We start from the raw sequence: 20,899 nt of genomic DNA, 5'->3' as shown, positions 1-20,899 counted from the left end.
AGCAGCAGCTGATTGAGGCATTAAAATGTGGTGTGCAAAAACAGCATGTAAACAGTTTAATATGGGTGTTTTTGTGTGGTACGGTTCAGTTCAGTTCACACAGTTCAGTGTGAGTGTCACAAGTTTGTTATTCTTAAAATACTTTTGACAAGATAAAGCACATACTGTTCCTAGAAGTATACAATAACCAATTCTGGTACTTTCTAAGCTACACTTAGTGACTTCTCAGTAATTTAGTCTGTTACATACACCGCACACACACACACACACACACACACACACACACACACACACACACATTATATATATATATATATATATATACATATATGTATATATATATATATATATACATACATATATACATATATATATAGTGTGTGTGTGTGTGTGTGTGTGTGTGTGTGTGTGTGTGTGTGTGTGTGTGTGTGTGTGTGTGTGTGTGTGTGTGTGTGTGTGTGTGTGTGTGTTTGTGTGTACGTGTGTGTGTGATGCTAAAAGAAATGTATAAAACAAAGAATTTGTATTAATGTAGAACCTTTAAAACACTGTGTACATAGGTGTTAGACATAACTAGTGTAGTTGTGTTAATAGTCATTTAGCAAAACAACATAGAATAAAAAGGCTATGGATAGTACAGCTTGTTCACAAAGGTAACAAGATAAAGTTAAAGTCAGATATAAACTGTCACCCAAAACAAGTAAACACATATCATACTACAACTATACCGATGTTACAAGTATAGAACCGGCTTTTCAGCTGGTGTATATATTTTGATCAAGCAGGTTCGTCAAACCTACTGCCTGAGGCCTGGTATCAGGCTGGGATCTTTGTTATAAAATAAAATCGTCTTGCGGACTGAAACATTTATGAGAAGAAGAAGAAAAAAAAAGATCTTGGATATAAACTTTCATTGTTATTTTCATCAGCTACCCCAAACAGCACATGAGATATTTATGCAATCACAACTTTAATATTGTTTATTAAATTATTTTTGTATTTATTTATTGCTAATTACTAAATGTATTGATGTTAGCCTCTTTAATATATCTGTAATATATTTGTTTATTATTCCCAATTATTTATTGCAAAAATAAAACCCTTTTTAGGTCCAGATTTTAACTCCAAAAAAATATGGAAAAGTTTAAGTGGGTAAATATTTATGTTTAAGACACATGTTTGTAATTGTAGAATAATTTTGGCCCGTTATCTGAAATGTTTATAAACCGTTTATTAGCCGAACAAATTAATTCAAGGTGACAATTCAGCTCCATCTAGTGTTCAATTTAATCGACCCGTGTAAACGTTCACGTATAATGACCACAGGGGGCGCTACTCAAAAAGCACACACTCACTTTAACAAGCCGGAAGAATTGTCTTTTTTCCGGTTTCCTTGGTTGTTTATATGCTAACACCGACTAGCTAGTTTGAGATTTGTTAGCTCTGGGAACTTTGGTAAACTCTCGTAAATTTGTGTATAAAACGTTCAGATTTGTGAGTAAAGATGGGATGTGACGGAGGAACTATTCCTAAAAGACACGAACTGGTTAAAGGACCAAAGAAAGTGGAAAAGGTAATAAATAATTAGCTAATAGACGCTTGTGCTGTGAAGAAGGCTAACGGTTTAGCAATTTCGGCTAGCCAGGTCTTATTTTCAATAATAACAATTGCAACAACTAATAATAATAATAATAATAATAATAATAATAATAATAATATACATTTAAAAAATTTGTTATTTGTAATATTTAAATAAAAAGTGTAACATTCAGGATGAAGTATCGAGCAACTTAAGTTTTAAACCCAAGCCAAAATTCCCTCCTGATGTTTGGTAAATAAATAAATAAATAATCTTTCCGTTGCTCTATATTGTTCCTTTTACACACAAGATCAGCCCAAAGATTCCTCTTTTAGAACATATGATCATGCGATTGAAAAAACCTCAACACCTGAGTGTGGCTCCTAGATGGGAATCAGCTGTGACTTTATATATTTGCATAACTGCAATAATCTGTTTCTCATTAGCAATGGAATAAAATACAGGGAATATATTTGTGTTTCAATTCACAATATGAACAGCTGTTCACTTTGACTTTAGCCTATATAAGTTATGTTTAGAACATGATGTTATCTGTTCTGACATACAGTGTGAAAGCATTTGTAAATTTGACTGTAAAATTACATTGTTTTGGTCTTGGTTGAGCTTGTGTGTAAAAGAAGTTCAAGCATTTTAAATTGGTGTTAACTGTATGCATTTTGTATCAAAGCAACAAGAAATGTGTTATTTGTATAGCCTACAAAGACAGGTGTTGTGCTAACCGTGTTAAGAGTTTAGGAAACTTGTTAAATGTATTGAAAAAACTGTCATAGCGATTGTAAAGCACTGTAAAACAACGATGCTTTAAGTCATTGCTTCAGAAAAACACAGACACACACACACAGACACACACAAATACAGCATAAAACTATTTGGGAAACCTAATTCAGGTACAAGGGGGAACTAATACTTGCTGTATCCATTAAAATAATTTCAGAATAGACCATTTATAGTATATTAGTCTAGACAAGAACGTTAACAGTGATATGTTTCCCTGGTGTAAACACAGTCCATACAGAATCAGAATCAGGTTTATTGGCCAAGTGTGTGCTGTTTGTGACTCTCAGACATAAATAACACTAATACTATACAAGACAAGATAATACAGACTATACAAGACAATGCAGACGATGTGATACAATATAGAGAGTATTAAATATGAATACAGAATATATGACTGATCAGAATGTACAGGAATTTGTCTTGGTGTGTTGGTGCAGAGTAATAATAGAGAAGAAGCATAAATATAAATCTAATATATGTCATTTTTATAAATCCTTAAATATAAGAAACAAAAGTTTAATTATACCACGTATAAGCATAAAGATTTCCAAAAATAAAAATAAAAAAAGCAATTGGATGTATAGAGACATGAATTGTACACTAATGCAGGATGTGGAAAGTGGCCAGTGCAAATATACAATTAGAAATGTTCCATATATTACAAAATTAACTGTACATGAAAGGAAAGTAAGAGTAAGGTGCATTATAACAGTCATAATGAACATTAATGTTATGTATCTGAGCAGTGGTTTGGGTATTTTATTGATGTCTAAGGTGGCGAATATGAGACCATGCTTCATCCTGTGTTGTTGATTAGGCCAGTTGTGGATGGAAAGATACTGTTTTTGTGGCATGATGTTTTAAAGTTTATAGGCTGCGGCCTTCTGCCAAAAGGGAGAGCCTCAAAGAGATTGTGTCCAGTATGAGACACTGCTCATCTCGGGGTCCTGGAAGTGTACAGATCCCGAAGAGGTGGTAGATTGCAGCCGATCACCTTCTCAGCAGAGCGAAAGACACTCTGCATTCTGCTCTTGTCTTTGCCAGTGGCAACAGAGTACCAAACGGTGATAAAGGAAGAGTATAGACTCAACAATGGAGGTGTAGAAGTGCACCATCATAGCCTTTGGTAGGTTGAACTTCTTTAGCTGCCTCAGGAAGTACATCTGCTGATGTGCTTTTTTAACTAGAGAGTTTATGTTAAACTCCTACTTGAGGTCCTGAGTGATGATGGTTCCCAGGTAGTCCACAGTTGTTACCGTTGAGTCACACAGAGTGACAGGGGTTTGAGGAGCTGGGTTCTTCCTAAAATCTACCCCTATCTCCAATCGTTTTCTCTGTATTTAGCTCCAGGTTGTTCCTGCTGCACCAGGTGGTTAATCTCCCTCCTGTAAGCACTCCTCCATCTCAGAGATGAGCCCAATTAGGGTGGTGTTTGGTGATCAGAGGTACAGCTGTTGGTATATAGGGAGAAAAAAAGGGGAGAAAGAACACAGCCTTGGGACGAATGAATATTTATAGTCCGCAGGTCAGCGGCATATTTTCCCAGTTTCGTGTGCTGCCTCCTGTCAGTCAGAAAGTCTTTAATCCACCTGCAGGTGGAGTCAGGCATAGCTGACTTATTCTGGTTGTGAACCAGGGTTTGTCTTTGTTGCAACTTACCCTGGTGACTGACGGTACACAGCTATCATCGCAGAAACTTGTATATGATGTTACTGTCTCTGTGTACTTATCCAGACTGTTTGTGGTAGTCCTGAATATATCCCAGTCATTACAATTAAAGCATGCCTGAAAAATCCTCCATTGTTTTGATGTCCTCACAACAGGTTTGGAAAGCTTTAATTTCTGCCTGTATACAGGAATCAAATGGACCATGATGTGGTCAGATTGTCGTAGTGCAGCTCGTGGGACAGCATGATATGCACTGTTTACTGTAATTTAACAGTGATTCAGAATGTTTTCCTCTCTAGTCAGGCAATTAATGATTTGTATTTGAGAAGTTCCTGTGTGAGATTAGCTTTGTTAAAGTCACCCAGGACAATAGCAAATGAGTCCGGGAATGTGCGCTCCACACACAGTATCTGATCAGCGAGCACCCGCTGTGCGTCCTGCTTCTAAACACCGACCAGTGTAAATGAAGTAAACCTGCGTGGGGAGTAGAAGAGCTTGCAGTATTGCTGAATCACTGTCACATTTTTGCACCAGCCATTATTTGTAAAAACAAATTGCTCCACCATCCAGAAAGTTCCGCGTGACAATTTGCTCTGAAGAGTTGGAATCCTGCTAATCCACACAGCAATGTTTCTGTGAAGCAAAAGATGGATGATGAAGAAAATTCTTTATTTTTCCCCACCATTAGTTGAAGTTTGTCCAATTTGTTGCACAGTGAACGCACGTCGGACAGAAACTGTCTTAAAAGACAGAACAAAACAAAGCCCACCAACACACCGAGGCAGCCATCCATCAAGTTTACAGGATCTGGTCAAATTGTAGGTTTATAAAGTACATGTTGGTCATTTTGGTTTGACAGCTATACATTTTAAAATGTTGCCACTGTCGGAACTCAGAGCCGGTCTCCAAGCCGACACATCGCAGTGTGATCTCTTCTCTTAGGCCTTTAGTTAGATTTCACTGTTAACTCTATAATTACTACAAAAATACTGAGAAAACTCCTCAGACCTGGATGAGAATGAACAAACTTCTTTATTGTGGTCAATCAGCCAACAAATTATAATTTGCCAAATTCAAAGTAACAAATTGCCAAATTCAAAGTATCAAAATACCAAATTAAAAGTAACAAATTGCCAAATTAAAAGTAACAAATTGCCAAATTCAAAGTAACAAATTAAAACCCCCAAAAAGAGCATGTCATGCAAAATCAATCAAGAAAAACAAGAACTCTCGCGACGTCCTTGCAAAAATAAAAACACCCACCTTGACCCGCAGACACGGGCATGCGCCCGCGCGCGCACACGCGCCCCTACGCGCACACACGCCTTCGCCCCCGAAGAACCAAAAAAAAAACCTCAGATATCTTCTCAATATATACCCTGGCGCTCCTAGGAGCCCAGGTGCCATATCACCTTATTTACCCGAATCATCTCCTATGTTTTCTAAATACACTGACCCAATTTCCCCTTATTTCCCATTACCTTTCACCCATATGCCCATTTATGGATTTTCCTCCCCTTATTTTTCATGACCTCAGACTAAACACCTGGGCCTTCTTCAGTCTGCACAACAAGTTTATGAGCACCACATGCCCATTTATGGATTTTCCTCCCCTTATTTTTCAGGGCCTAGGTCTGTGGACCACTGTTTTTTTCATTCTACATAACATGTTATTGCTATGGACCAAGGTCTGAGAACCAAGGTGTTCTTCATTTTCCATAACAATTTATGAGCTAAGGTCTGGGAACAATGGTCTTTTCCCTTCTACATAACAAGTTGTTATTACAAATGTGCTCAGACTGACTAGGCCTGACAGCCCTGAATCTGGTTGCAATAAACATCTTTGGCCTACAACATCACCTACATATGTCTTATGACAGCAATTGTAATATTTTGCAAGGCCTAATACTTTACTTTGGTTATAGTATTGTAAGGAATAATATTTTAATTATTTCTACTAAGATTTTTTCCAACACCACCAGAACTGAATTAAAACCAAAATGAGAACTAACCGTATTGTTTTTTTTTTTTTTTTTGTTTGTTCTGGGATAATTTTATTTTAATACCAATTGAGTGATCGTTTAATAGTGACACATATGCATGGCAAGTATTCAAGTTAATATAATGTGTACGAGTGTAACAGTTTAATTCATACGTTTCATTGCTTAGCTGTAGTGGTTTAACTTTAATCTAAAATGAAACTGGGTCATTTGTCTTATCAGAAGCTGTCACTATTTAAAACTGCATTGTTTGACACGGAAGTCTGTCTAATTCACTTACGATGGCTTCAGAGATTCCCATCTGTAACTAGCCTGCTGACTTTGCGAGCTGGTTGGTTTAAATACTGGTGAAAAAAAGGTGAAAAGCGAACTTACTCAAAAACTGTTTTTTTTGTTTGTTTTTTTTTTCTTCAGGTGGACAAAAATGCAGAACTCGCTGCCAAGTGGAAATACTGCAGTCTGAGCCAAGAGAAGCTACGCCGTCCTATTGTGTCTTGTGAACTTGGCAGGTAAAAGAACGGTAGTTATGTTTGTAGAAGAATAAATGACTTGCAGTCGAATATCATTCAGTTTTTAACATTAATCTTACTGTAACTGAATTCCTTTACCAGGCTGTACAATAAAGATGCCATCATCGAGTATCTGTTGGATAAATCAGCAGAAAGACCAAACACTGAAGTTGTTGCACACATACGTAGCATCAAGGTGAGCTCAAGGACAAACACTGGTCTGAATCTAAACATTAAAAGGTCATGCTTTAAGTCATATTTTACCTGCCTGCTTAACTAAGTTTCATATGTTCAATATACAGGCCGAGGCTGAGAAGGTTATATGTCTTAAATTGTGTTTAGTTTTTCATTTGCACTTGCTTGTTGGAAAAAGTAGATTCATTGCACTGTTCATATAACAGTCACTGTTTTTACTTTACTTTACATCTACCCACCGATGTAGAACTGGACACCTTTTTGACCCAAAAGAAAACTCATTTGGTTCGGATGTTTCTTGTTGGGGCAAAGTAGCTCGTTATTACTCATTTCCTAAGCCTGCACTACCCATTTGGATCAGTCTGACTGTTCAGGGGAACTGGTCTTCTTAGTTATAGTTATTTTTATCTTTGTGTGTCAACTGTTGCTATTCTGAGATCAACAGTATGTGTTCCTCACCCATAATAAACGCTATTATTATTATTATTAGTTACAACATAGCGTTTATAACTAGTTGGTGCATCTGTCATCAAAAATCTGTTTACATTACAATTATTCACAAAGGTGAAGCTGTGTGTGTGCCGTGCTGCAGATCGTGTTCGTGTAACTGTCATCACTCACATCGGTAGTCGCTGCACCAGGTCACTCCACATTTGTAGAAAGTTAAACCTGAAGTTGCCGGCTGTCGTTGAAACTGAATGGTCTCTGGTTGCTTTGTCGCTGCCACGTGGAACCTGACTAAACTGAGCAAAATGCACTACAATGCAGCAATAACACTCTTAAAATGTCAGTTCTTAAAAAACATGCAGTCAACTTACATTTGAATGAAGATGAGTTTAAATGTAGATTCTAGCCAGGCTCAGCTACATGTGACAAGAGAACCAGATAATTTTTTTTTATCTTGTCGAGGACACAAACAGTGTGTGCCTCATTAGCAGAGATGTTATAAGGAGATGGCGAAGACTGCATTGCTGGATGCTTACATGAAATTGCTTCTTTTAAGGATTAATATTCACTTGCTGTATGTAGTCTGTGTTACTGTTAGTCCGTACTTTTGAGGTAAGATTTCGGTTGTTTTTCTAGTTAATTACATCTCTGGGTTATTAAGTGGTAAACAAGCACAATAAAGGTTTCTCTTGAAAGTGTCATGGGTTTCGGTGTTCAGTGCAATATAGGGGAGAATGTGACCTATTGGTTACACAAGCTTAACCTCTCTCTTTTGTGTCTCTTTTTGTGTATTGTGTGTTTTTGCTGTACATAAAGGATCTGAAAGAGTTGAATCTGACTGATAACCCAGCATGGGAAGGGGAGAGGAGGAACGCTAAGGGTGACTGCTATGAAGACATGCACTGTGGCATGTTTATCTGCCCTGTAGTGGGACTGGAAATGAACGGCAAACACAAGTAAGAGCAGCTCATTTTTACCGCCATAACATCCTATTGCTAGATCTGGGGAGTTATCATACTGTTCGAGGAGAGCACAAGCCTTTTATAAAACTGGGGGGTTAATAATGTTGTGGAAGTATTAAACAGCAGTCCTGCTAGCATCAACAAAGTTAGTGCGGTGGTTACACTACAAAGGATGCAGGAAGTACTTTTGTAGACCCTTTGCAGCTGAGGGTTTAACAGCACATTGCATCATGATCACTATGCAAAAAATGTGTGCTATAAGCATTCCTTTTGAAATCATATTTACATCTAATACAGTGTCAATCAGTGCAGATGTAGTTCAAACGTAGAACGAGCACAGTGTTCACATGAGCACATCCTTCAATGAAGAAACAATCATAGCTCTGAATTCGAACAGCTGACACACACCATGTCATGACTGTTAAAAAGAGCTACACTACACCTCTCTTGGTGACTGCACACTAATACCTACTGTAAGTATGATGATGTACAGGTCTTTTTACACAGGCAAAAAACACCATGATTGATCTTAGCTGCCTGCTTTAGTGTAAATTTGAAATTTTGACAGGGTCTAACGTGAAAGGAAAGTGTTGCTGTATTCCTAGAGTACATAATGTAAGTTACTTCTCAGTTAAGCCCAGTTAAGCCTGTTGTATTAAAGATTACTTGGAGTTTTACACACATCCAATGTATGTAACTTTGTGTAAGTGCTGTGTCAATCACCGAGATTTACACTGAGAACTCTCACTAAACTTGAGTTGCTTTGAACATGCAAATAACTGTATATGGACAAATTTGACAGAACAAATGTAGTTAAAGCTAATCTGTTATTGAGAATGCAGTATGTGGTTTATCTGTGAAATCTGTAAATGAATTCTGACATCACCAGAAGTGTGTGTTTGCTTAGTTACTTGGAGTTCAGCATGTTCAGTGCACTAATTAATGTGTCTCACCAAGAATCTCACTGAACATACAGCTATTTCTATTTTTAATATTTGCCTATTAATAGATTGGCCCCTTTTGTTTCTTTAAGTTTTCTTCCTTTTTTCTTTCTTTATTTTTATTTCTGAAAGACTTTCAATAAGGTTCTGATGACTTTCAATAAGGTTCTGATGAGTCTTACAGTATTTTCTGCACTATAAGGCGCACCTAAGAGCCTTAAATTTTCTCAAAAGTGATAAATCAATAAGAGGACATTACGTAATACTGCCGGTATGTTGCAAAACAACATTTGTTTCTTCCTAACCATTATGCGCTCCACACTCCAGTCCAGTAGGTGGCGGTAAATGCACCGTAAGTTGGTTTGCCATCCGCCAATAAAAATCAGATGCTTACGAGGCACAATACAAACTACAGGCTATCAGTTACACGGTTGTAAATGGGAATAGAGCAGCTGAAAAGTATTCAACATCAATGTATCTGTGGTTCGGAAGTGGAGGAAGCAAGAAAATGTACTGCGCCAAGTTAAGAAAACACAGTAGATAAGGACTTTGATGGATTTGTGGGAGAAGATTGATTAAAAAATAATGTGTATGTTGTTAAATAGTAGAATAAAGTTCAACTAAACTCACTGTTTTGCTTCTGTTACCTTTTTTGTGGACCGTATATTTTAGCATGCGCCTTATAATACGGTGCGCCTTATGTATGGGTTAAGTACAGACATAGACCCCGTAATTGAGACTGCGCCTTATAATCTGGTGCGCTTTATGGTGCGGAAAATACTGTATTTAGCAACCTACAAGGCAAGAACAAAATATACAATAACCTGTTTGCATAAGTGTGCACACTTCTAATCTAATACTTAGTTGAAGTACCTTTAGATTATTCTCTCTTGCCATTCAGTCATTTGGGGTAAACCAGTATGGCACATCTTCCTTGCAGAAACATCCTAATTCTGCCAAATTGGCTGGGCATTTCTTGTGCACAGCCCTATTCTGGTCACCCCAGTAATAAAATAAATAAATAAATGAATAAAATGAATAATAATCAGCTTATGTCTACAGTCTCATGTTTTCCATCATATTTTCATCTATTTTACATCTCTATCTATCTACCTGTGCTGTCTGTTTGTCTGTCTGTCTATATATCTGTTGTTCACAAGCCTTTATGATAAAACGATTCATTCATTAAAACCAATTACACAGAGCATAGTAACAGTCCAAATGAATACTCAGTGATTTAAAATGTATACACGAAATTTATTGTGAAATTTGAACCTGCCACTATAGCGCCGTGAAAGGCGAGTCTCTACTACATTCGCTACACTTCACATCACCTCTGAATGTTCAGATACCTCACAACTGAGCAATCAAGAAAAAAAAAAACCTTAATTAACATCCAACCCAAGACTGTTTTTTTTTTCTAATTTGCTATATTGATTATGGCTCAATTGCTAAGAAGCTAGCTTGCTAAGCTAGCTAGCTACAATATGTGTGTGGAGTGTCCTTAGGTAGATTATACCGTATTGTCCTACATGAGTACAGGATTTATTTATTTATTTTCTCACTTTCTCTGACCAACACAATAGTCTGCTAAGCTGCACTTCTCTTCATCTGAAGACTAAAATTTGTTCTCACAGTCAAATAACAGTAACTTTCTAAGCTCATTGTGGCTTTTCCATTTGGCTGTTTTGAGAGCATATGGAAACCTACCCAGAATTGTATAAGTGAGTGTACAAGTCTTATAAATATCAGGGCCCATATTTAGAATGCTTCTAAAGATGATAGGAATCTTATCTTTAGAGGGAATGTCTAACTAGGAATCTTCTCTTAAGAGGAGATGTCTAACTAGGAATCTTATCTGATTCAGGACTTTGATCTCAGAGCAACTCTGAGCAAAGAAAACAAACACATTTATCTTAGAGAGGAGGCGGGGCTTTACCCTGTTACTAGGTATGACACATTTTTTTGAAGACTGTGATTGGTTGTCCAATAAAAAAACAATAGTGCTTTTAAAATAGGATCAATTATAAGCCTTCACTTTGTCTTTATGTTAAGATATTTGAACCTTTCACCTTTCTGCCATTTTCTCCTCTGCTAAGAAACTCTTAAGCCTATTACAAAAAATCCTCTTCACTACTCCTAACACTTTTTAACTAGGGGTGGCACGGTACATGAAAAAACACCCGAACTGTTCAGTTCGCTTGTCTCGGTTCGGTTCGTGTGTGCGTCGCACGGTTCGACGCATGCACAATGTAGCCCCGTGCTCAGTTTTGCCTCAGACAGTTTCGCACGAACATACAGACATATAGACAGTAAATGTTGAGTAAGGAGTGCTGCAGAAATGGCAAGTGGAGGAGATAATGAAAGCTGCCCGGAGTTGGCGGATGCGCCCGCGTCGTTCAAATCTGGTGTGTGGGAACATTACGATGACAACGGAAATAAAACAGTAGATAGAACTGCGACTGTGTGCAAGCATTGTGCAAAATGCATTCAATATGCTAATGGCAACACTTCTAATATGACAGTTGTGTTAAGATGGTTAAACTTATGCTTGACTTTATGATTATGGCCTTTGCTATTGTTATAGCCCCATGATATAATGTTATTACATTATATTATATATTTATGTTTAAAATATTTTTACTTGTTTAAAGGACAGAGCTTGTTCCTCTCATTTTCTTTAATTTTCTTTAAACAGTTGGCAGTTTGATAAATGCAAGTTAATTTCAGTCTTTGGGTGCTAAAAAGGCACAAGTTCCTGTAGAGATAACAATACACATTCTCCTTTATTTTTTGCCAAATAAAGGGAAAGCATGTCATCATCAATGTCTTCTCTCTTGCTGTATCAAAATACTCAATCAAGCTTTTACTCAGAGATGGTCCCAATAATGTGCATAAAGTCAAGTCAAATTCAGGTAGTGCATGATTACATTACAAAAATGTTAATACTGTATCCTAAAATTGTGGATAATTAAGCTAATAAGCTATATATCAAATGCTGAAGGAAATTTCTGGAGTGTTGAAGATTAAAAGAAAAAATAACAACAAGAACTGTACAGAACCGAAAACCGTGACCCTAAAACTGTGATACGAACCGAACTGTGGGTTTTGTGAACCGTGCCACCCCTATTTTTAACCCTTAGAGCTCTTTTGAGGCTTAAGATGCTTTTTGAACAAGTTTTATTTTTACTATGATCTTCTCTTTAATTTCAAGTTGAATTGCCCACATTTCTTAGAATTTCGTAACTAGGAGAAACTCTTTGCACTAAATTTTTATGAATATGGGCCCAGAAAGTGTTATTTTGTCTACTTCTGATGCTGTCTTCTCGATAGAGCAGCCGTGTAGATTTGACATCACTACTTGAACATGGAAGAAGCTCAGGTTCTTGGGGGAAAAAAAAAAATTCTTTTCTTTTGGCTTTTACTTTTGGATTCTGGGAATGCCGTTCCATTCAAAAGCCCCATTAGGATGAAATGACATGCTGTAGTGTTTCAAATGAGGAAATTCAATTTGAAAGTTTACTCTACAACTTTATATTCGTGAATTTGTTTGAAAACAAGTAACTCTAAACTTGTTATTGAAATGTCCTTCCTTTTATTTACACATCTTTTATTCAAAGAACCATTGTCTCCTTTAGTTACTGTAGATGGATTCACATTTTCCAAGGTTTAAACTAAAAAATTTTTTGTTTTTCAATAAAAAATAATCCACAATTGAGAATTGTTCATAAATATAAAACAAACCTTGATAATTTTTTCTTTTAAATAGTGAAGGTTCTTTGATTTTCCCACATGATGACAAATACATTTTATGTTTCTGACCTCATATTTATGCTAATGGTATTATCATTATTATTATTTTTTGTCAGGTTTTGCTACTTGCATACCTGTGGCTGCGTTTTCTCAGAACGAGCTCTCAAAGAGGTCAAGACGGAGATCTGCCATAAGGTAAAAAGCCTTACCATACAAGTTTTGTGTACATGTTGAGTGGTGAGGACATTAGCCTCAAAGAATACAATTATCTGTTGTTGCTATTTAATACAGAGAACTATGATAATTTAAATAGAAAAATCTAAATGTTTGCTTTAATAACTAGGTTGGGGGAAAAGTAGGTGGGGCAGTTTGTAGGCACGAAGTCTGAGGCTGATGTTATTATTGGCTCTGTATGCTAACTCGTTTTAATGGAAATACATTAGACAAATTTTATTAGGTAAGTCACACCTTTGTAATAGAGTAAAACAAACAAATGATCAGGTCAAGAGGCTGTTATTGTTATTTTGATCATATATAGCTGATGCGGTACACAGTGTAATGAAACAACATGGTTCTGGACCATGGTGCTACATAAACTCCCAGAGCTCCATAAGACACCACAGGATTTGGGTTAAAGTTAAAGGTTACATAAAACGCAAGTGTCCAACCTTGATCGAATGGCACATTGGCTTGATATAATGAATCAGTTTGCATGGCTGATTTTCTTACTACTGCATATTATAAAGCACAGCAACTTTCAACAGCTTTCTGGCCTGATCACAAAAACAGAATATTTCAAGCATCAGGAGCTCTGTGCCTGCATTTGCCTTCAATTGGGTATGAACATAGTTACTGTATAAAGTATTATATTTACAACAATATCATGCTGAAGGTTTAGCACAATAAATTACAGCAATGTTTATTGCATGTCGTCTGCAGTAAATATGAAGCCAGGATAAGTAAACCAAAACTGCAGTTAATAAAAAAAAATGTATAAAAAGGAATATAAATTACTAGTATTATTAAAAAATAATCAGTATAACCTTTTGTTAATTTTCCTTTTATTCTTCTTGCCTTTCCCCTTTTCCAACAATGCTGGTCTAAAGGTCTCTTTAAACCATTGTTGAATATGTGGGACGAAGTTTGCAAGTCTGATCAGAGTCAGTTTCAGTTATAGATATTTTCGATGCACCATAAGAGAAACAGTACAGATCAGGGAAACCTATAGTAACCTCTATATTTCCATTGCTGTATCTCTGTTGGTTATTAGTCTATTGCTGTACATCTGTAGGGTTTATTTCATTCTCCTTGGTAACGTATAACACTAGTTTAATGAGCAATAAATAGTGCATTGTCAGAATTATTAATACCATTTCTAAGGGTCCTTAACAATTGAATTACTCACGTTAAAATAAACATAAAATTGTTCTTACATTTCTAAATATTATATAAACATAGCTCTTGTTTCGTGGATTAATTATTCCATGTTGAATTTTGTGTACAACAAAATAAGTGTAGGTATTAACTGTGACTAGCATCAGTAATATTGACCTCTGTTGCAAGTTTCCATGATAACCGAATGGGCAATGTTGCCTGCTGTAGGACCTTGTGCCTGTGCCACTGTTCTAAACAGTCCAGAGCTTGGGGAAATCTAGTGGTGTCCAACTTGTTAGCAAACATGCTGTTCCTCTCAATTATCCAAGGTAAATCCTCAACATCGTAGACACAGATATCCCTGATGTACGTTCCTGTGAAGACAAATATAGTGTTTTTGATAAGATTGTCCTGTTTCTTGTATAGCGCATGGCATAAATTTCTCACATGTACAATAGTTGCACAATGTTCCTGTGCTTCATACAGTATTGTAATGGCTGGTATATGTTTTGTAGTGTTCATACCTTTACAGCCTTGATGTACTGACCCTTCTTGGTCTCTCCATTTAATGGCCCGGATGTTACCCTCCCAGCCAGCATTTACATTACTGCCAGGGGCATCTGTGGAAATGTTGAGCAGGGTAGTGAATATACCTCATACATTTATGTATTTGAATTGTTCAGACGCTCAGGTGAATTGAGGTGTTATACATGTGTGCATTAAGATGCTGCATTTTCTGGCTTCTTACCTGTTTCACTAGCAGTGAACAAAAAAATTAAATACTTATTTTAATGGGTCTTTATTCAATTGAAATTTCATGAGTAGACTGTGCTTACCTTCCAGATGGTTAAGGGTTACCCAGTAATGCTCATCAGGGCTGTAGGTATCCCTTGACCATTCCAACAGGTCTTTGGCGACTGGGCTGGTGAGCACATATTCCACAAATGCTCTTTGTAGACTGTAGTAGGCTGTACCAAAATAGATTGTCAGGTTGTGTGGAGGAGGTGTCTTTTTGTGGTCTTCCCTCAATGAGGCCACATAGTGACCTGTGATTTCCTTGTGTTGTATTTCAGTCCTGTGTCGTACGTACACTGGCTGTTTTATGCCAGGAGTCATGTTATTATCTTTCCATTGTTCATCTTGCATATATCTTACCAGCTCCAGGTTGCTCTGGACAGGAAAATCCTGGCCACACAGGTTGATCACCTTTCGCCATTTCACTGGAGACCTCACTAGGTCCTTCATGCAATTAATATCAGCCTTCAGGCGAGAAAAACCAGCATAGGTCACTATCTCGCTAACTGAGGCTAGAAAAACATTGGGAAAACACTCTGCCAATCTTTGAACACTTAGTTTGTATTCTGTCTGGGCTTTGCTATCTATGTGAACGCAGTAGACGTTGTGTGGTGCATAGATGGCTCTGAGCAGGCGCACAAACATCTCCAGGTCTTTGTGGATAGTGATGATGAAGGCCAGAGGGTAGTCCTCCTCTTCTTTGCTCAGGGTCTTCATAATAAAATGATGCTCTGATTGTATACGCTTGCAGCTGAGACTGTTAAAGTCCAGGTCCTGGCATTCTGTTCTTTCCCATCTTGTGTACGGGCTGGTAGGTGGAAAAACTTTACAGTTTTCAGCAGGTGGACGGCATCTTAAGACAGGCAGCTGTAGCTTTGAAGCATAATAAACCGTGCCCTTGAAATATATGCCTATGAAGATAGTGGTGCTTATAAGAAAGCATAGAATATATTTCCACATGGTACTCTCAAGATGGAGATTATTTCACTATAAAGCCGACCAGACCACGTTCAGGCACCTGAAATGTGTAGACAGGGTAAGATCAATAAGTTAATTGAGAGGTTTTTGGCTAAAAGAAATAGATCTACTATTTAAATATTACAATAACGTTCTTGAATACCACTTTGTATAGCAGCTTTGTTTGAATTTCCCCCCTCTGACTCAATTTCTCCGCCTCTCACGCTCATGGTGTTAGCTGTGCCATCTTGTCTCTCCTCCTCCTCCTCCTCCTCTCTCCCGCTGCCCGTGCAGCAGCACCCTGTGCGGGGCTTAGGAAAGTGCTGTTTAAAGTTTGGCTTATGAAAGATTGGCTCATAGGAGAGCCAATCACTGGAATGAGAGCCGTTATTGGACAAAACGACTTTCCTTCTGGAACTTTCCTTTTAACTAGTAACCTGATTACTCTGATTACACTTTCCCCGTCTTGAAGATATGCAGGTCCCTCTGCATCTTTCAGACTGCAAAGTCATTGCGGAGGGGTGTCCACTATACGTTTCCACAGATGCACCCTTAAGAGTATCAGTCCCCTCCAATGATACAGTGAAGGCTGTACTGTCCCTTGCAGTAATGATTGTACGACCAATGAAAGTGGATTACCAAACTTAGGGTAATGCGGTGTGAATGATGTTGTGGCTGCAGTTCAGGAGTATCAAGCTCAGTTACTGAACAGCTTGAGGAGTTAGCTACAAACAGTATTCAACAAACATGCAGGAAGTGAACTTCAACATGAAGCTTTGGGACTCTTTGAGTCCTTTAAATATCCATTTGCTGCAGTTTCAACATCATATAGACAGGACATTGTTATAAAAGAAAAATTCAGTTTTGTGGAAGCAGAAGAGGTTTCGGTCGAATTAGGAGTATGTTGTCAGAAAAGAGAAAAACTTAGGGCCTTTTTATACCTGGTCACTTCATGTGTATTCTCTGATCCGATAGCTATCTGATTTGTTAAAACTGTTCCATTTACATTAGACCACAAAAAATGGTCTTGGCGAATCGGATATCAATCCGATCTTTCTACTCCTGCCCAAAATGCTAATATATTTTACCTAATTTCCGGGGTATTTGTAATGGAACACGCTTTGGTATATGCGGTCGCTACAAAAAACAGCATTTACTGTTGCTGCATTTTCGCTGGCAGCAGCAGTACATTTTAAGACCCATTGAGAGATCAGAGCCAGCACTGGTGGGAAAACATATTTGTTTCCACCGTGATGCACGACTCGCGAGTCACCTGCGAGTGACGTACTTCTGTTTGGGAGGAGTATAGCACTGTCGTATGTGGCTTGAACAACCACATGCATTTACACCTCTAAAGATAAGATTCCTATCATTTACACAGTTTCATCTTAAATGCGTCCCAGACCACCTCCTGAAGTGGTTTGGGCGATCGGATTTATATCCGTCTCGAAACCGGATCGGAGGGCATTTACACCTGGTCTTTTTACGATCGGATAGCTGTCCAATCACAGAAAACGCATGAAGTGACCAGGTTTCAATAAAAAAACAAATGTTTCCATTATATATCCCTGATAAAGGGTTTAGAACAATTATTGTCTCATCCAAAAATCTTTGACATGATAAATGTTGGATCTAAAAAATGCAGCAGTGGATATTTTTATGACATCATAGATGGCGAACTAATGCGTTCACACCCTTTATTTTCATCTAGACCCTCTGCTTTACAGATAATCCTTTATTCAGATGAAATCGAAATTTGCAATCCTCTTGGGTCTCATGCTTCAAAGAATAAGTTGCTCATGTTTTACTACATTTTGGGTAACATTAATCCAAAGTACAGGTCAAAATTAGCTTTCTATCTGCCTTCTTGCTATTGCAAAGCAAAGAAAACTCTCAGAATGAGGAGTTGATGCCAGATTGACAAGACTACATGAGGACTTGGTAAAGCTATATAATGGTGTGAAGATTCACATATTTAATGATCATAAATGATGATTATACAGAAGTAGGTTACAGGTTAAGCAATTTGAACTTCCTAGGCCAGGGGTCGGCAACCCGTGGCTCCGGAGCCGCAAGTGGCTCTTTCATCTCTCTGCTGTGGCTCCCTGTAGATTTGGAAAATAAATATTTAATTTAAATTTATTTTATTTTAGTTAGTTACTTTTTAAGGTCATTCTAAATTCTAAGGTTATGATGCTCTTGTAACATTAAAATAAACCGTGTTTAATTTTTTTTGTCGCTCAAACTATGCATCATAACTGCATAAATTGAAAATTTCATTCAATTCAGATCAAACTTTTCAACCCCAGGTAGGAAAACATGGATAAATGCAAGAAAAGAAAAGTTTCTGAAGAAAGTGACAAATAAATAGAAATATTTTGTAGAAATAAAATTTTGTTTACTGTGTAGCTGTTAATTGATTTCATAAATGCAACGCTACAGTTCTTTCTATACTTTCTATAAAGGTAAAAAATGATATACGCAGTGTTATCTTCATTTTAGGTGTCAAAGGGGTTTTGTGGCTCCCTGTGTTTTTCCTGTGGGAAACGGGTCCAAATGCCTCTTTGAGTGTTTAAGGTTGCCGACCCCTGTCCTAGGCAGATTAATTACAGAAGTATGAAAGTGAGAACCAATGAAAAAGATTGTCGAGCTTGAAAATTGTTGGAAATGAAAACAGTTAAAGACGCAAAACCTTGGCTGTAACTTTAACATGTTATTTTAACCAGCTTCAGCGAAACAGGTACTGACATCAACAGTATTATTTTTTTCTAAGCCCACATAGGCCAAATGAAACAAGACTGCCCACATTGTGTTTGACACTTGACTTAAAGTTATGAAAGAAGAAACCATCGAGCCCAACACCAATTATTTTAATTATAATGGTGAAAACGTAGGTTTACTGTCTTTACTTGCCTGATCTGCACAGGCATTTCTAACAACAAGTCTGTTGATAACATCTGTTCATGTTTTTAAAACAGTACTGCATTTTTCCCCCAGTGCAACACTACTGGGTTGGAAATGTCTTTATTAATCTTATATTATAAACAACATTATCAGCATTATAATGATTGGTCCTGCTCTTCATTTATCATTTCTGTTTGAACAAAAACCAAATGTACAGTTTTGGCTGTAAAGGATTCTTATGTCTGTTTGCTGTTAGTTCAAAACTACTGTGGCATATAATTTTTGAGGTATTGTTGAAAGCAGGTATTCTGTGTCTCTGAAAGCTATTCTACTATTACATTATTTTTGTAGAGATGAGGAAATGACTTGACTTGGAGCTTCAGTTTGTGTGCCTTAATGGCAATGAATAACTTATAACCATTCATTTTTCACCTTTTTACACCTTAGCAAGTATAAAACCATTTTGAATGTAGTCAAGATAGACAGTTTTTGTAGTATTTCCTATTATAAGATGATAACCAAATATATATTCTAAAATCTGTTTCTTTTCAACACACACACACACACACACACACACACACACACACACACACACACACACACACACACACACACACGCATTAATAAATCAATAGACTACTGTTACCTTTACGTTATGAAGATATCAAAGAATGTTGATGTCCAGGAAAATCTTCTCTATTGAAACCTCAGCTAAAGACCCACATTGAACAGAGGAGCATTGTTTCTGCTGACTGCCAGTCAGGTAGATTACCTGTGCGCTAAGTGAAGCTGGCACGGCAAAGCTTTTGTTTTTGACACTGTATATAAATGTTCTTTGTTCACTCTGAGACTAGAGGTTTAACTACTCAGATAGAGAGAAAGACATATGCACCTTCCAATTCTCCTCCCTTCTCCCTTACAGTACTGCCCTTAAATCTCAGTTTGTAATCTCAAAATTTTTCTTTCACCACCTTTTTCAACTAGATTTCAGTTTGACTTTTCTTTTCTTCCATCATGCCATCTTCCATGCGACTAAACTAGTTTACTTTTTCTTAAGAGGTCTCTTCGTTTTTCTCTTTTCTGACAACATACTGCTAATCCGACCAAAACCTCTTCTGCTTCCACAAAAAGTTTCAGAGTATCTTTGGGTTAGGCAAACATGTTGTGCCATGTTCAAGGTGCTGTTGCAACTTGCGTCTACAAGCAGTAAACCAAATCAGCTGCCAGTTCCACTACTTGTCAACTTAATTTTTGGTCATCTTCTAGCTGCTTACCTGTTTTTGAATTGACATTAAATCAGCATGGCTATGCATCCGGTGATCATTGTAATGTACTTCTTCTCTATTTTTAGATTGTGTGTGTGTGTGTGTTCGGGAACAGTTAAGTTATGGGTGTTGAGAATCCTGATTTGCTTGAGGGAAGAAACTGTTGCACAGTCTGAATCGATATGGTGCAATTCCTAAACCAGTCAATGTTACAGCTGCTCAGGATGCTCTCAATGATCCCGCTGTAGAACATGGGCTTATCTCACAGGAAGTAGAGATGCTGCTGGGCTTTCTTGGAAATGGAGCTGGTGAGTGACCAATGAATTTTTCAGAGAGTTGAACACCAAGGAATTCGATGCTCTTTACGGTCTCTACGGAGAATTTATAGATTCTCAGCGAAGAACAGTCACCCTGTTCTCTTCTGTACTCAACAACCATGTTTTATTTTACTTTTAGTAACAAGTTATTGGCTCTACACTTGGCCGTTAAGAGACACAATGTAAGTTCGTAGAATGAACAGCAGTGAACTGACCGCACTGCCCTGAGGGGCCCCAGTGCTCAGTCTGGTGGTGCTGGAGATGCTGTTCCTGGTCTGGACTGACTGAGCTCTCCCAGTCAGGAAATCCAGGATCCAGTTGCAGAGGGAGGTGTTCAGGACCAGCAGATTCAGCTTCTCAATGAGGTGCTGAGAGATGATTGTGCTGAATGCTGAACTGAAGTCTATGAACAGCATTTGTACATAAGCATCT

General features: G+C 37.5%; 2 protein-coding genes across 3 annotated transcripts in view; one reads left to right on the top strand and one right to left on the bottom strand.

The window, feature by feature from the left end:
- The first annotated feature begins 1,384 nt into the window (after nucleotides 1–1,384).
- Nucleotides 1,385–20,899, top strand: part of rtf2 (replication termination factor 2) — a 51,667-nt gene continuing 32,152 nt past the window's right edge. Inside the window, exons 1-5 of the mRNA XM_027146549.2 lie at nucleotides 1,385–1,573; nucleotides 6,463–6,557; nucleotides 6,660–6,753; nucleotides 8,016–8,155; nucleotides 12,972–13,050. Coding sequence (XP_027002350.1) covers nucleotides 1,505–1,573; nucleotides 6,463–6,557; nucleotides 6,660–6,753; nucleotides 8,016–8,155; nucleotides 12,972–13,050 — 477 coding nt within the window. The 5' untranslated portion in view covers nucleotides 1,385–1,504. The remainder of the gene's footprint in view (nucleotides 1,574–6,462; nucleotides 6,558–6,659; nucleotides 6,754–8,015; nucleotides 8,156–12,971; nucleotides 13,051–20,899) is intronic.
- On the bottom strand, nucleotides 13,077–20,107 carry LOC113642845 (beta-1,3-galactosyl-O-glycosyl-glycoprotein beta-1,6-N-acetylglucosaminyltransferase 7-like). 2 transcript variants are annotated; one of them, XM_027146546.2, is made up of 4 exons: nucleotides 19,532–20,107; nucleotides 15,066–16,042; nucleotides 14,754–14,849; nucleotides 13,077–14,603 (listed from the first exon to the last, which is right to left on the bottom strand). In XM_027146546.2, exons 2-4 carry the CDS (start codon nucleotides 15,982–15,984, stop codon nucleotides 14,377–14,379), a joined length of 1,242 nt encoding a protein of 413 aa, XP_027002347.2. In that variant the 5' UTR covers nucleotides 15,985–16,042; nucleotides 19,532–20,107; the 3' UTR covers nucleotides 13,077–14,376. The 2 variants fall into 2 exon arrangements, with proteins under 2 accessions (XP_027002347.2, XP_027002346.2); XM_027146545.2 differs by lacking the exon at nucleotides 19,532–20,107 and adding an exon at nucleotides 16,145–16,896.

The sequence above is a fragment of the Tachysurus fulvidraco genome, chromosome 5 (genome assembly GCF_022655615.1).
Source record: "Tachysurus fulvidraco isolate hzauxx_2018 chromosome 5, HZAU_PFXX_2.0, whole genome shotgun sequence".
NCBI classification, from domain to species: Eukaryota; Metazoa; Chordata; class Actinopteri; order Siluriformes; family Bagridae; genus Tachysurus; species Tachysurus fulvidraco.
The sequence above is the reverse complement of the archived record's forward strand: the minus strand, read 5'-3'. Positions and strand labels throughout refer to the sequence as shown.

Bases quoted from the DNA above. Each gene is read 5' to 3' on its own strand.
- LOC113642845 (XM_027146546.2), bottom strand. From the start codon at position 15,984: ATGTGGAAATATATTCTATGCTTTCTTATAAGCACCACTATCTTCATA. The intron at 14,850-15,065 runs GTAAGCACAGTC...ACATTTCCACAG, and splicing joins AACCCTTAACCATCTGGAAG to ATGCCCCTGGCAGTAATGTA. The intron at 14,604-14,753 runs GTATGAACACTA...TTGTCTTCACAG, and splicing joins AGTACATCAAGGCTGTAAAG to GAACGTACATCAGGGATATC.